The sequence below is a fragment of the Cetorhinus maximus genome, unplaced genomic scaffold (assembly GCF_964194155.1).
Source record: "Cetorhinus maximus unplaced genomic scaffold, sCetMax3.hap1.1 HAP1_SCAFFOLD_805, whole genome shotgun sequence".
Lineage (NCBI taxonomy): Eukaryota > Metazoa > Chordata > Chondrichthyes > Lamniformes > Cetorhinidae > Cetorhinus > Cetorhinus maximus.
The window spans coordinates 9,435-25,122 of NW_027596747.1; the positions used below are offsets into that span (position 1 = coordinate 9,435).

At 42.6% G+C, this 15,688-nt stretch overlaps 1 protein-coding gene across 1 annotated transcript in view; it reads left to right on the forward strand.

Moving 5' to 3' along the window:
• Positions 1-5,013: 5,013 nt before the first annotated feature.
• Positions 5,014-15,688, forward strand: part of LOC144674800 (complement C4-like) — a 141,244-nt gene continuing 130,569 nt past the window's right edge. Inside the window, exons 1-2 of the mRNA XM_078535996.1 lie at positions 5,014-5,113; positions 9,844-10,036. Of these exons, the coding sequence (XP_078392122.1) occupies positions 5,055-5,113; positions 9,844-10,036 (252 nt within the window). The 5' untranslated portion in view covers positions 5,014-5,054. The remainder of the gene's footprint in view (positions 5,114-9,843; positions 10,037-15,688) is intronic.

Genomic DNA, 15,688 nt, shown 5'->3' on the forward strand with positions numbered 1-15,688 from the left:
ACCTCTTCTGAAAATGAAGCATAAACCTCATGAGCTGTATCTACCAACCTAGACTGTAAAAGCAATGTCCAGATTTATTTTGGCCACTTCATTTTATGTTAAATGTTTGTTTCATTCGAACTTTCCTCAGCACCTGAGAACTCTTAAGGTCCAGCTTTTTAAGCTGGTATTCCATTTCTCATTCCTCTTTTTCCCTTGTCGCTCTTTCTTTATCCTTCTCCCTTGCCCAAAATTCCAGTTCCAGCTTCCTTCCTTTCTCCTGCCTTTCCACTTGCTCCCTTTTAAATACCCTTTCTTTTTTTCTTTTGCCTCTAATTCAAGTTTTTTCAGTTCCTTTTCATGTTCAAGTTGCTTCATTCACAACTGGATCTTAGCTAACTCAATGGACTCATCCCATAGAGAACCTAGTCTCTCTGTTATCATTTCCAGTTTTAAATGCTTTGCTATTATCCCAACTTTCCTCATCCACTTCAGGTAATCCTAACTCCAACCAATCCACCAATTCCATTAGTTTATTCCTGGTTAATTTCTATGAACCAGTCAGGGTTACATTTTTCATCTACAAAAAAAGTCTTAGCAACCTCCAAAGCCATTTCGAATATAATACCTCACAGCAACTCCAGTTCCTATGTCCAGTACCTCTACCTCCACATATTTGTTTTAAAAGGATTCACAGATTCCACTAATGTTCACGGATTTACAATCCCACCTTATAATGATAATCCTGAACCAATCATTATTCCGAGTCCAATCACCCGCAGTCCATGTTTCAAATCCTGGACGAGCCCCCACTTTGTTATGATCTCCAGCTGAGGATACCCCTGGACCAGCCTGATCGCAGAGGGGAACCTAGCTTTATAGATCCTAACTTTTAATATGTTTGTTTAGATACGTGGCAAATGGCTACTGAACAGACTCACTGGAGTCAGCTAATTAACTTTTAGCAAAAGAATAAAACATTTATTAAACAAGAAAAGATGAACTATATTACAATACTCCTTCACCCACAACAATATCTTTACAGATATATACAAATTTGTAAGGATAATGCAATTTACAAAAGCTACCTTATACTCTAATGTTCACAGTGAGTACACAGTCCATGTAAACCAATTGGCAAACCATGGTCAGACACACCACAGTCTTAAACCAAGTGACAGATTCCACCCTAGCAGGTGCTATGCATCTCTCCTCAACTCCCGCCCGGATCCTTTTTACACCATGAGCCAACCGTGAGCCAACCAGTCTCATTGAACTCCGTCTTTCACATGAGGGTTTCCAATCTCCACTCTCTAGCGACTCACTTTCAAATCTTCTCTTAAACCAACAGTTCCTCTCCAATGCCTTCCACAAGGGTTCACCTCCAGGGTTTTGAACACTCCTTCCAATGTTCCTCTCCCCTGGGCCATCACATGCACTCAAGCTTTCTTCCACACACTCTGCTTCACCGACTCAGCTGTCAACAGTATACCAATGCTTCACATGCCCATAGCAAAGAGTTACAGACCTTCAGTTGTCTCTTTGGACCTTCTGGCCTCTTGCAAACATTTCTCTCTTTAAATCTGATTTCTGCAGCTTTTTTCTTTTTAAATTTGAAGCATGGAGTCTTTTTGCCCTCACTCTTAATGTCATGTAACGGGACCTTTTTCCAGGTTTCTGTCCTTCCTTTGACTAGAAGGTCTGCTTGGGACTTTCTCCTGTTCCACTCCATTGGATTTTGGGGCCGTTTCTTTAGCTTGGAATTTGCTATCTGTCCTATTTGCTCCATTTTCTCTCTGGCAGCTACTTTCAATCAATTTTAGTTTGGTACTGACTATCTGTCCCTTCTAGGTGGCTTCTGGTTGGCAGCTGTCTTCAAACTGAACTCAAAACTGTTGTTTCTTTAGTTTTACTGTGGGAGGGACCTGCCTCTCATTTTTAGGCAACAGCCCAGTTTCTCTACTTTTGTTTATTTAACTTAGCTGTCACAGTCAAAAAACTTTCATTAGAAATGTAGGCACCTTTTAAAATTAAACTAAAACTCAATTTGACCTTTTCTTAACACACAAATACAGAAATAGAAATCAGACTTAAACTTTAAAGCTAAAACTCATCCCTAACACCCAACAATCCAAATATAACTTACTTAGGCTATCCCTATTTCCTAACAACATACAAACAAATGCACACATGTACACACACACATGTAGACACACATACACAGATACACACAAAAAGGAACAAATGCACACACTCCCTTTCTCTCTCTCTCTCTCTCTCTTGCTCACACACACACACGCACACACACACGTTGCTATGATCTGGAGAGCATTGTTTAGAATGGTGATGAAATGAAACTGAGTAGGCACTTTGAAAAGGGGGCTGGGAATCTACTTGAAAAGGAGCCGTGGTGGGGTTTGGGAGGAGGAAGTAATATCTGTAATGTCAGTGGACTAGTAATCCAAAGGACCAGGCTAATAGCACGGAAACAAAATAAAACATCTGAAATTTAAAACAAGTCAGGGTAATGGTTACCATGACAACCATCACTGTTGTTGTTAAATCCCATGTTTCTTTTCTAAAGGATATTAGTGAAAGAAATGTGCTATTCGTACCTGGTCTTGTATATAACTGATTCCGGACCCACAGTAATGTGGCTGACTAAACTGTCCTATGAAATGGCTGAACAAACCACTCAATTCAAGGCAAGCAGGGATGGGCAGCAAATGCTGGCCTTGCCAGTGAAGCCCATGAAATAATAAATAAAGAAAACGTTTACAGGATTTCATAGTAAAAGGGCAGAGAAACCGAACAAAATGGACAGGACTTTCAAAGTCCAGCAGATGAAGGATTGGTCGAATGATCTCCTGCTGTACAATTCTATACAAGTTCATCGTTATAATTATAATAAATAACCCTCACCAACATGGGACTCTCTGGATAAAAAAGTGAAGAGAAATGTTTGTCTAATAATTTTTGATTGTTAAACCACTGATGTTTACAAATATTGATGAAGGTTTTTGTTGGCAGATGATGTGTGCCAGGCAGATCAAATCCATGAGGGAAGCTTGATCATGCGGTCACAGTGATCTTGCAATTTGTATTTTATTTTGAGATGTGCTCTGAATTCAGTTGTAATAAGTCCACCTAGACTCTAGAGATTTTTAATGAAACTAAACATTTATTAACAAAGGAAGAGATTTCAAGCACATACGTAGGTCTACAAATTACTACTATAATAACTCCTAAAACCCCTAATTAATCTGGCTTTCAGTTACACCCCCGTTAAGGCAACTGTAAAAAAACAAATAGATTTTAAACAGATCCAGGCAAGATCCACAATACCCTGGACAGCAGAATTCAAAGTGGCTTTTCCAAGCTTCAGTTCCTGTGACAGCAGGCTGATGCACAAATACTGGAAAAATAAACACACTGCTTGGCCTAGCTTCCCTGGCTAGGTGTAAACATCCTACCATCTCTTTGAAATTCAAACTACCCTGATTTATCTAAAAATGCAAATTCTCCTCGCCTCACATTCTAAAACTTCAGCCATGTTTACATATTTAGCATTTCAAACCTGGCTTCCTTTGATGAGTCAAAGCCTCCAGACCAGCTGTCTCCAATTCAATTAAATCCCACATGCACACATAGAAACTATCCAAATCCCACTCTTAACCTACTTTTACAATAACTCACAGTAATATTCTGAGAATTATTATACTTTCGTGACAGTTTTAAAGAAACAACCTGATTGTTTCTTGTAAAACAGAGTTCATCTTATAGTCAAATGGCAACATAAATCTGTATTACCTCATGAGCATTGTACTTATGGTCAATCACACTGTTTATGCGTATTCCTGCACAGAGCTGGCTAATAATTAATACCATCTACCTTGGACTTGGGAACAACTCCTGTTGGTTGACACATGCAGGATCATTCAGTACATTAAACAGGGATTACATTTTATTTTAAAATACAATCATTAAACTCTGTCTACGGACATTGGGATTGCAGTTTTCTGAGCACATTCAGTTTTTTTTCAATATATATATGTTTTAAATCACAGTTAATTTTGAATTCAGCCATCACCAAAGAAGTTATTAGTTCATTTGGATCTTTGTGGAATCAGAGATAAAACACTTGTCTACTGTACAATAGTGACAATACTTCAAATAATAAAACATAATTGTTTGTAAAGTGCTTTGTGACACCCAGAAGTCATGGAAGTTAAGCCATCAGAAACAATAATCTCCCAGACGAGCTCCTTGAGCCTTTTCTGTCATTCAACACGATCATGGTTACCTTTTACAACCGCTCCACTTTCCCACTAGATCCTCTTATTCCTTGAATCACTGAGTGTTTGAAAAGCTCACGCTTGGAGATAATCTACCATTGAGCCCACACAGCTCTCTGGGTTGAGAATTTCAAAGGATCACAACCCTCCAAGTGAAGTCATAAATGGCCAAATCCTTAACCTGAGACAATTCCCAATCATTTTAGACACTCAATTTGAAGGAACAGCATCGAGTCTTGTAAGACTTTTTCAATGAGATCACCTGTTACCTATTTTAATTATAGAGCAATTTTACTTTATCCCCCCTCTCTCAGGAGAGCTGTCTCTTCTATCAGCCATTTTGTTTTCTCATTCCTCTTGTGTTGTCTCCTTCCAACTTCCTTTAATCTCTTCACATTGGGCATAAAACATTGAGTACTTAGAGGACAGAACACATGATCTTGAATTGCATGCAAAGAGCAGCACAGAAACAGGCAATCCCCATCCATCGCTGCTGATGCTTGTGTCCCATACGATCCTCCCATCCTTTGTCATCTGACCTAATCAACCTATTATTCTATTCTTTTGTGCCTTGTGCATCCTTTTAGCTTTGCCCTATAATTGTCAGAAAGTGTTAGCAGACAAAGTCATTCAGTAGACAACACAATTACAGGCAGTAAATAAATAATTTTCAATCGATATTGCTGACTGTCTCTATTTACATGGAGGAGTGACTGATATTTGTGCAGATAGACCCAGAGTTCTTTAATCAGTCTGTCTTCTCTCATTGAATTGGTGAGAATGTTTCTGCTTCTACTGTGCCTTTACACAGTCGCATCAATAACTGAGCAAGCGCCTTCGTAAGTACAAAAATTTGTTTCTAATCCATGGATACATGCACCTGCAGTCTTTGGGTTACAGTCCTTGCTTGAGAAATTGTACCCAGTATACACTTGATCACATTGAAGCGATTAGGCTTCACATTGCCACTAACATTTATTTGCATATTTGCAAATATAAAATCTTCTATGACCAAAAGCAAGCAGGAAGGGTAATAGAATGTTAGCATTTATTTTAATTCCATGTCTGCATTGAAGAATATTCTTTAACTAAGATACAAAAACAAATCAAGGGCCAATTTTTAGAAATTATATTTTTTATTCACCCACGGGATGTGGGCTTCGCTGGCTGAGCAGCATTTATTACCCATCCCTAGTTGCCCTTGAGAAGGTGGTGGTGAGCTGCCTTCTTGAGCCACTGCAGTCCCCGTGGTGTAGGTACATCCACCGTGCTGTTAGGAAGGGAGTTCTAGGATTTTTTATCCAGCGACAGTGAAGGAACAGCGATATATTTCCAAGTCAGGATGGTCAGTGGCTTGGAGGGGAACTTCCAGGTTGTGGTGTTCCCATGTGTCTGCTGCCCTTGTCCTTCCAGGCGGTAGTGGTTGTGGGTTTGGAAGGTGTTGTTGAAGGAGCCTTGGTGAATTCCTGCAGTGCATCTTGTAGATGGTACACACTGCTGCTACTGTGAGTTGGTGGTGGAGGGAGTGAATGTTTGTGGATGTGGTACCAATCAAGCGGGGCTGCTTTGTCCCAGATGGTGTCAAGCTTCTACAGTGTTGTGGGAGCTGCACTCATCCAGGCAAGTGGGCAGTGTCTACAGGCTGACCTTTCCACTGCCTGCTCCCAACTTGCTGCCGACTTCTCCAAATGACCTGCCCTAGGCCCAGAGAAGCAGTATAAATGAAGATTTAGACCTTTTGGGACCAACACAAATAATTCCGCAAAGTTTTGGTTTGAAAGAAGACCAGCAGGAGCTGTATTCAACGAGAGGCTGGATAGTGCTGTGGGGAACTGAGTTCGAATGCCTTCAGGACAGATGATAGAATTTGAAATCAATTAGAATATGAACTTAGAAGTATAATAGTGATCATGCCAAAAAAATAAAATGTCAATTATCTGAAAAACTGGGCGAGTAATCCCGAAAACCAGGGGAACGCTCTGGGGCCTCGGGTTCAAAACCCACCATGCAGATGGCGAAAATTGAATTCCACACATAAAAAGAATCTGGAATTAAATGTCTGATGATGGCCATGAAACCACTGTCGATTGTTGTAAAAACCCATCTGGTTCACTAATGTTTTAGGGGAGGAAATCTGCCGTCCTTACCTGGTCTGGCCTACCCGTGACTCCAGACCCACAGCAATGTGGTTTATCCTTAAATGCCCTCTGCAATGGTCTTGCAAGCCACTCAGTTCAAGGGCAAATTGGAATGGGCAATAAATGCTGGCCTAGCCAGCGACACCCATATCCCATATCCCATCAACGAATAATAAAAAGCTGTTCACAGATGTCCTCACTCTCTCTGGCCCTCACAATTGTAGTTCATTCATGTAAAGGCCCAGACAGACACTTGGCTCCAAAAAAACATGTGGTTTATCACCATCTCTTTAAGACCAGTTTCACCTGCTTGTTCAAGAACCTGGGTCAACACTTTCTGTGACATGACATATGGATGGCATCATATGTTCCTTCCCACATACAGTTGCTTACCACTAAATGGCAATTCCTTCCCTGTTACAGATACTTGACATCCTATTCAGTGTAGAGAAGATCACATCCATAAATATCACTAATATAATCATAAATTATTCACTAACAACAGAATCACAGAATTACACAGTGCAGAAGAGGCCCTTCAGCCCATCGAGTCTGCACCGACACGTGAGAAACACCTGACCTACCTACCTAATCGCATTTACCAGCACTTGGCCCATAACCTTGAATGTTATGACATGCCAAGTGCTCATCCAGGTACTTTTTAAAGGATGTGAGGCAACCCGCCTCTACCACCCTCCCAGGCAGCACATTCCAGACTGTCACCACCCTCTGGGTAAAAAGGTTTTTCCTCACGTACCCCCTAAACCTCCTGCCCCTCACCTTGAACTTATGCCCCCTTGTGACTGACCTTTCAACTAAGGGAAGCAACTGCTCCCTATCCACCCTGTCCATGCCCCTCATAATCTTGTACACCTCGATCAGATCGATCCTCAATCTGCTCTGCTCCAACGAAAACAACCCAAGTCTATCCAACCTCTCTTCATAATTTAAATGTTTCATCCCTGGCAACATCCTGGTGAATCTCCTCTGCACCCCCTCCAGTGCAACCTATAACGTGGCGACCAGAACTGCACACAGTACTCCAGCTGTGGCCTCACCAAGTTCTATACAACTCCAACATGACCTCACTACTTTTGTAATCTATGCCTTGATTGATAAAGGCAAGTCTCCCATATGCCTTTTTCACCACCCCACTAACATGCCCCTCCGCCTTCAGAGATCTATGGACACACACGCCAAGGTCCCTTTGTTCCCCAGAACTTCCTAGTGTTGTGCCATTCATTGAATACTTCCTTGTCAAACTACTCCTTCCAAAGTGTATCACTTCACACTTTTCAGGGTTAAATGCTATCTGCCACTTATCTGCCCATTTGACCATCCCGTCTATATCTTCCTGTAGCTCAAGACACTCAACCTCACTGTTAACCACCCGGCCAATCTTTGTGTCATCCGCAAACTTACTAATCCTATCCCCCATAAATATATAAATGACAAATAATAGGGGTCCCAGCACAGATCCCTGTGGTCCGCCATTGGACACTGGCTTCCAGTCACTAAAGTATCATTCTGTCATCACCCTCTGTCTCCTACAACTAAGCTAATTTTGAATCCAACTTATCAAATTACCCTGTATCCCATGTGCATTTGACTTCTTTATAAGTCTCCCGTGTGGGACCTTGTGAAAGGCTTTGCTGAAATCCATATAAACTATATCAACTGCACTACCCTCATCTACGCACCTGGTCACCTCCTCAAAAAATTCAATTAAATTTGTTCAGTGTGACCTCCCTCTGACAAAGCCATGCTGACTATCCCTGATCAAACCTTGTCTCTCCAAGTGCAGATAGATTCTCTCCTTCAGAATTTTCTCCAATAGTTTCCCTACCACTGATGTGAGACTCACTGGCCTGTAGTTCCCTGGCTTATCTATACAACCCTTCTTAAATAGCGGAACCGCATTGGCTGTTTTCCAGTCCTCTGGCACCTCTCCCGTGGACAGAGAGGAATTAAAAATTTAGGTCAGAGCCCCTGTGATCTCCTCCCTTGCCTCTCTCAGCAGTCTGGGTAACAAATCATCCGGACCTGGAGATTTGTCCATTTTTAAGCCTGCCAACATCTCCAATCCCTTGTCACTCCCTATAGCAATTTGCTCAAGAACCTCGCAGTCTCTATCCTCGAGTTCCATACCTTCACCCTCATTCTCTTGGGTGAAGACGGATGTGAAGTATTCATTCAACACTTTAGCAATGTCTTCTGGCTCCACCCATAGATTGCCCCCTTGGTCCCTTATGGGCCCTACTCTTTCCCTGGTTATCCTCGTCCCAATGATATATTTATAGAATATATTGGGATTTTCCCTACTTTTACCAGCCAGAGCTTTCTCATATCCCCTCTTTGCTCTCCGAATTGCTTTCTTAAGCTCCACCCTACACTTTCTGTGCTCCACTAATGCCTCTGCTGATTTGCTTCCCTCGTACCTGCTAAAAGCCTCTCTTTTCCTTCTCTTCCTATCCTGAATATCTCTGGTCATCCATGGCTCTTTGGGCTTGTTACTCCTTCCTATCACCCTAGAGGGAACATGTTGAGCCTGTACCCTCCCTATTTCCTTTTCGAACGCCCCCCACTGCTCCTCTGTAGATTTCCCCACAAGTAGCTGTTCCCAGACTACCGTGGCCAGATCCTGCATTATTTTACTAAAATCCGGTCACTCCCCCAATCCAAAACATTTTTTTGCAACTTATCTATTTCTTTGTCCATATCAAACTTAAACTGTACCATGCTGTTGTCGCTATCACTAAAATGCTCCCCCACCACCACCTCAGCCACCTGTCCAGCTTCCGGCTTCTCAATAAAAATATTTTGTGGTTAAAAAAAAATCCACCTCAGGCAGCAGCTCAAAACCAGAAGCAGGGAATTCAATGACAGACATTTATGTGGTAACTGTAATGCTGTGTAACAACCAAAGTCTCTTTGCAGGAATAGTAACCAGATACATTTTGCACTAAGTGGCGTAAGGACATTAAGGCATGTGATCAAAAGCTTGGTCAAAGATGTCCCTTTTATGAAGCAACTTAAATGAAGATTGAGAGGCTGTGAGGCAATGTTAGGGAGGCAATGTCCAAGCTCACTGCCCTCAGTAATGGAGTGATTGAAATCGAGGATGTGCAAGAGGTCAGAATTGGAGGAGGAAAGAGATGGTGATGGGCTGGAGGAAATTATGGTGATAGGGCGAGGTGTGACTCTAGCCGGATTTGGAAACAAGTATTAGATTTTTTAATTAGATGCGTTGCCTAACAGTGAGCCAATGTATATCAGGGAACAACGGGGTGCTGGATTATTGGTGGTGTATGAGACTGCCCATGTGAATCCTCTTGAGATTAATTTTCATCTAATGTCTGGTTGCTTCAATTAACTAATAAGCTAAAGCTCACTGTAAAGAATGCAATAAAGCTCTTCCATATTTTCTTTAGATATCTGATTACGGCGCCAAACATCATTCACATTGGGGTGAAGGAAAGCGTCAGTATTCAATTGCATGCCGCAGAAGGCACGGTCAACTTTCAAGTTTATTGCTGGGATGTCATCAGAAGGAAGAAATGTTCAGAGATTGCTTTATTCACACTGAACCCTGGAAACAATCACCAACAGAGTAAAACCATCACAGTGAGTGCCTGATGTAAAATATAATTTAGAGTAGAATTCTAATTGAAGGTTTTGATGTTTTAAAGTGTATCCCAAAATATACCTGCAATGCTTATATTCCGTTGACGCCATGTTCATGTTTTCCCTGAAAGAAAACATAATGGGCAACAACACAGATGACCACATGTCTGGTCAAAGAAGTAGGTTTTAAAGAGGGTGTCAAAGGCAGAAATCCAGGCTGAGAGGTGTCAGGAGGGTATGCCGGCGTGTGGGGCCTGGTCAACCGAAGGCATGGCCACCAATGGTGAAAAAACAAATGCCAATGCACACGAGGCCAGAATTTGAGCAGCACAGCAGAGGTCTCCAAGGATTGTGGAGCTGGAAAAGATCAAATTAGCAAAGAGGGGGTCAGGTGATTAAAGGATTTGAAAGCAAGAATGAGAATTTTGAAATCAAGAATTTAAATTGAAAGAACTATATTATAATGAAAAGATACTGAATCACCGAATGACTAATAGATTACCACAGCCAATGAGATTTGTTTTGTTCATATTATCCCTGCTGTTGCTTTGTCCATCTTTAATATAACTTTAGGGACAATGTGTTGGAATTTACAATATTGAATTACTCGCCCAGCATTTGTGCCTGAGGGCCCTGCACATTCAAGTCAACAAAAGGTAAAATCAGATGGATGTGCCACAGACAATTAACTCAGTATTGTTCCTTATAGAATCTCTACCAAGGTTAAGATTTCTCATCTTGCATGGCCTTGATCCACTGAATCTCGATGCTTATAGCTTATTCTATGCCAACTCGCAATCCTCCAACATCACACTATTCCAAATTGTCTCTAGTCCTGCCAGCTGAAGTTGCTCTTCACAGCCATTGCACACCATGCCCTTCAAATTCATTTCCAATTCCTCTTGGTACCTTTGGATTCCAGGCCCTCCAAAGGCATCTTATGTTTTGGACACTCAACAACGTTTGGTGAGAATCTCAAGGCATGTTCTTCAAATATGGTGATTGGACACCCTCAGGAGAAAGACAGAATGTCATTGAGACATGCCGGATTTTATGTTCCGCACAATCACCCTCCCATTCCTTTACATCTCATTCTATCTGTTTACACTTCCTGTCATTAGTCCCACATGGCTGTTTACAGCCATTACACATCATGCCCTTCAAATCCCTTTTCAAGTCCCCTTGGTAGCTCCAAGTATCTTCTCGCTCGACTCCTCTCACAAAACCTGATGATATGGCTAATATCTTCCCTGTTACCACATATCGCACTGGGCACATTTAACATCTTTCTGGAGTTGAGGAACAATGAAGCAGACTTTGATACTCAAAACATTTATTCTGGCAAGTCTCTTTGATGACTATTCCTCAACATGATCCAAAATACATTCCTTCATTGTTTACATTTAACTGACTTTATTTACCTGGGTGGCAATAAACATGAATTAGGAAAGTAGGTAAACAGAGGACAGGGAGAGAGAACTGCCTGGCTGATGCATCCCAAAGTTTTAAACCTGTCCACCTTCTGTTGCTGCAATAATTGACTTCTATTTCAAAGTGCTGTAAACTCTCCAACTCCATTTCCCTTGGAATTCCAACCTGCACAACTTCTCCATGTGAAACCGAATTGTACGTGTATCTTCCTGATTCCATTGAGCAGATCCTACCAATCTGATATATGTCTGTGTCACAAAAATATTAATTATGGGGTTTCCTGAACTGATTATGGATCAGTCAGGATAGGTTCAGAAGGCTGAAATACTTCCCTAGCAAACAAAAGGCTGAGGGGCCACCTGATAGGTATCTTTGAAATTGTAAAAGGGTTTAGTAAGGTAGATGCTGGAAGCTCGTTCCATTTGTGGGATGCTATCAATAGAAGATAGTCTCTGAGAAATCCAGCAGAGAATTCAGCAGGATGTCTCTTTCCAGAGTATGCTGAGAATATGGAACTCACCATCAGAAGGAGTGGTTGAGACAAATTTCATAGTTGCATTTAAGAGGAAATCAAAAATGTACATGAGCGACTAATGACAGGAATGGTAGGTAGAAAGAGAGAGATGTAGAGGAGTAGGAGGATGATCGTGTGGAGCACCAAATCCGGTATGTCTCCCTGAAACTCTGTCTTTCTTACGAGGGTGTCCAAGCTCTGCGTTGGAAGAACTCGCCTTGGCATTCTCTCCGAACGTTGTTCCTACTTGGACAGCTTCAAAAAGGAAGAAAAAGGAAGGCTTCTCCAGGGATTCAATCTCACCTTCTTAGATTCCTTTCCTCTGCATCTCCACATACACTCACTCACCTTCCAGCCACACTTCCAGATCTTCGGCCATGTGATGCAGAACACCACAGCTCCAAAACTGTACCATCGCCCTCATGGCCCACAGCATGGAGTCACCCACCTTCGACTCCCCCCTACCCTCCTTCTCCCCACCCTTCTTCTGTGCTTCTCTCCAGCCCTCTTTTCTTCAAGTCTCCTACCACCAGCTTTTTCTTTAACCTGGAGCTTTGTTTCTTCTCTGCTCCTGTCCTTTTATCTTGACTGGATGGAAGATATTACTGACCCTTGTATCTGTCCTTGTCTGGGAGCTGCTTGTTTATTTAAATTCATTCACGGAATGTGTGCTTCGCTGGCTGGGCCAGCATTTATTGCCCATCCCTAATTGCCCTTGGGAAGGTGGTGATGAGCTGCCTTCTTGAACCGCTGCAGTCCATGTGTTGTAGGTACACCCACAGTGCTGTTAGGAAGGGAGTTTCAGGATTTTGACCCAACGACAGTGAAGGAACGGCAATATATCTCCAAGGCTCCTTCGACAGCACCTTCCAAAACCACAACCACTACCATTTAGAAGGACAAGGGCAGCGGATAAATGGGAACACCACCATCTGGAAGTTCCCCTCCAAGTAACTCAGCATCCTGACTTGGAAATATATCTCCGTTCCTTCACTGTCGCTGGGTGAAAATCATGGAACTCCCTTCCTAACAGCACTGTGGGTGTACCTACACCACATGGACTGCAGCGGTTCAAGAAGGCAGCTCACCACCACCTTCTCAAGCGCAATTACCGGTCCCTGTGAAATGCTGAAAGGGAAGGCAGGTGAAGATGGACTTGGTGGTTGCATCATGCTGAATATTCACCATTGAATATGGAGGTTGCTGGGGTGGAATGTGAGAACAAAGAAGACCCTATCAAGGTTCTGGGGGTGGAGGTGGGGGGAGGGTGAATGGGTGAGAGCAGAAGTGTGTGAAATGGATCAAACACAAAGGGCCCTGTCAAACACGCTGACTGAGAATCTTCGATTGAGGAAAGAAGATGACAGGTTGGAAGCTGATGTGGAAGGCTGCATCAGCAGTACAGGTGCAACGGTGATGGAGAAAGTAGGAAACTGGAATGGATTCCTTGCAGGAAGCAGGGTGTGATGAAGTGTATTTGTTGTATCTGTGGGAGTCCGTGGGTTTGGATTGAAAATTAGCTAATAGCTAAATTCTGGAAATGGATAGAGAAAAGCCGAGGAAGGCAAGATACGGGTCAGAGATGGATCAGATAAAGGTGAGGATGAGGTGGGAGTAGAAGATCAATGAAATAATCCAATTCAAGGTGAGAACACGAGGTGGCACCGATACAGTCATCAATGCACCCGGAAAAAAGAGATGAGGGAGGAGGCCTGAGTAGGACTGGAATAATAAATGTTCCACATATTGCAAGAAAAATGGCAGGCATACCTAGGACACATGTGGATATGCATAACAAAACAATTCATTGGGAGGGAGTGAGTGGAGTTGAATGAGAAACAAACACACAAAATCCTGGAAAAAACCCAACAGTTTTGGTAGCATATGTGGAGAGAGAAAGAGATTTCACATAACCACAGAACTTTAACAGCAGAGAAGGAGGCCATTAGGCCCATCGTTTCTGCACCGGCTGTTCAAACGAGCATTATGATCTAGTGCCATTGCTCTACTTTTTCCCCATACCTCTGCAAAATGTTTCTATTCAAATAATCATCGAATGCCCTCTTGAATGCCTCGAATGAACCTGCCCCCACCACACTTCCAGGCAGTGCATTCCAAACCCTAACCACTCGCTGTGTGAAAACGTTTTTCCTCACATCACATTTGCTCCTTTTGCAAATCACCTTAAATATATGCCCTCTCATTCTTGCTCATTTTACAAGTGGGAACAATTTCTCCCTATCTATTCTGTCCAGCCCCCTCGTGATTTTGAACATCTCTATCAAATCTCCTCTTAGCCACCTTCTTTCCAAGGAGAACAGTCCCAACCTCTCCAATCTATCCTCATAACTGAAGTTTCTCATCCCTGGAATCATTCTTGTAAATCTCTTCTGCACTCTCTCCAATGTGTTCACATCCTTCCTATAATGTGACATCCAGAACTGTACACTATACTCCAACTGAGGTCTAAAAGTGTCTTGTATAAATTCAGCATAACCTTCTTGCTCTTGTACTCTGTGCCCCTATCAGTAAAACCTGGGATATTATATGCTTTATTAACTGTTCTCTCCACTGTCATGCCACCTTCAATGACTTATGCACAAATACACCCAGGTCTTTCTGCTCCTGAAACCCCTTCAAAATTTAATCCTTATTTTATATTGTCTGCCCATGTTCTTCCTACCAAAATGTATCACATCACACTTCTCCGCTTGAACTTCATCTGCCAACAATCTGCCCACTCCACCAACTTGTCTATGTCCTTTTGAAGTTCTACACTGCCTTCCTCACAGTTTACAACAATACCAAGTTTCGTATCATCTGCAAATGTTGAAATTGTCCCCTGCACACCAAGATCTAGATCATTAATATATATCAGGAAAAGCAAGGGTCCCAATACCGACCCCTGGGGAACTCCACTACAAACCTGTTTCCCTGTTTCCTATTACTCAGTTAATTTTGTATGCATGTCACCACTGTCCCTTTTATTCTATGAGCAATAACTTTTCTCACAGGTCTGTTGTGTGGCACCATATCAAATTGTTTTTTTACTCATTTATGGGATGTGGGCTTCGCTGGCTGGGCCAGCATTTATTTCTCATCCCTAGTTGCCCTTGAGAAGGTGGTGGTGAGCTGCCTTCTTGAACCCCTGCAGTCCATGTGGTGTAGGTACACCCACAGTGCTGTTAGGAAGGGAGTTCCAGGATTTTGACCCAGCGATAGTGAAGGAACAGCGATATGTTTCCAAGTCAGGGTGGTGACTGGATTGGAGGGGAACTTCCAGGTGGTGGTGCTCCCATCTATCTGTTGCCCTTGTTCTTCTAGATGGTAGTGGTCGTGGGTTTGGAAGCTGCTTCAGTGATGGTAATGCCATTGAACATCAAGGGGCAATGCTTAGATTCTCTCTTGTTGGGGATGGTCATTGCTTGACACTTGTGTGGCACGAATATTATTTACCACTTGTCAGCCCAAGCCTGGATATTGTCCAGGTCTTGCTGCATTTGGGCATGGACTGCTTCAGTATCTGAAGAACTGCGAATGGTGCTGAACATTGTGCAATCATCAGCGAACATCCCTACTTCTGACCTTATGATGGAAGGAAGGTCATTGATGAAGCAGCTGAAGATGGTTGGGCCACGGACACTACCCTGAGGAATTCCTGCAGTGATGTCGTGGAGCTGAGATGATTGACCTCCAACAACCACAGC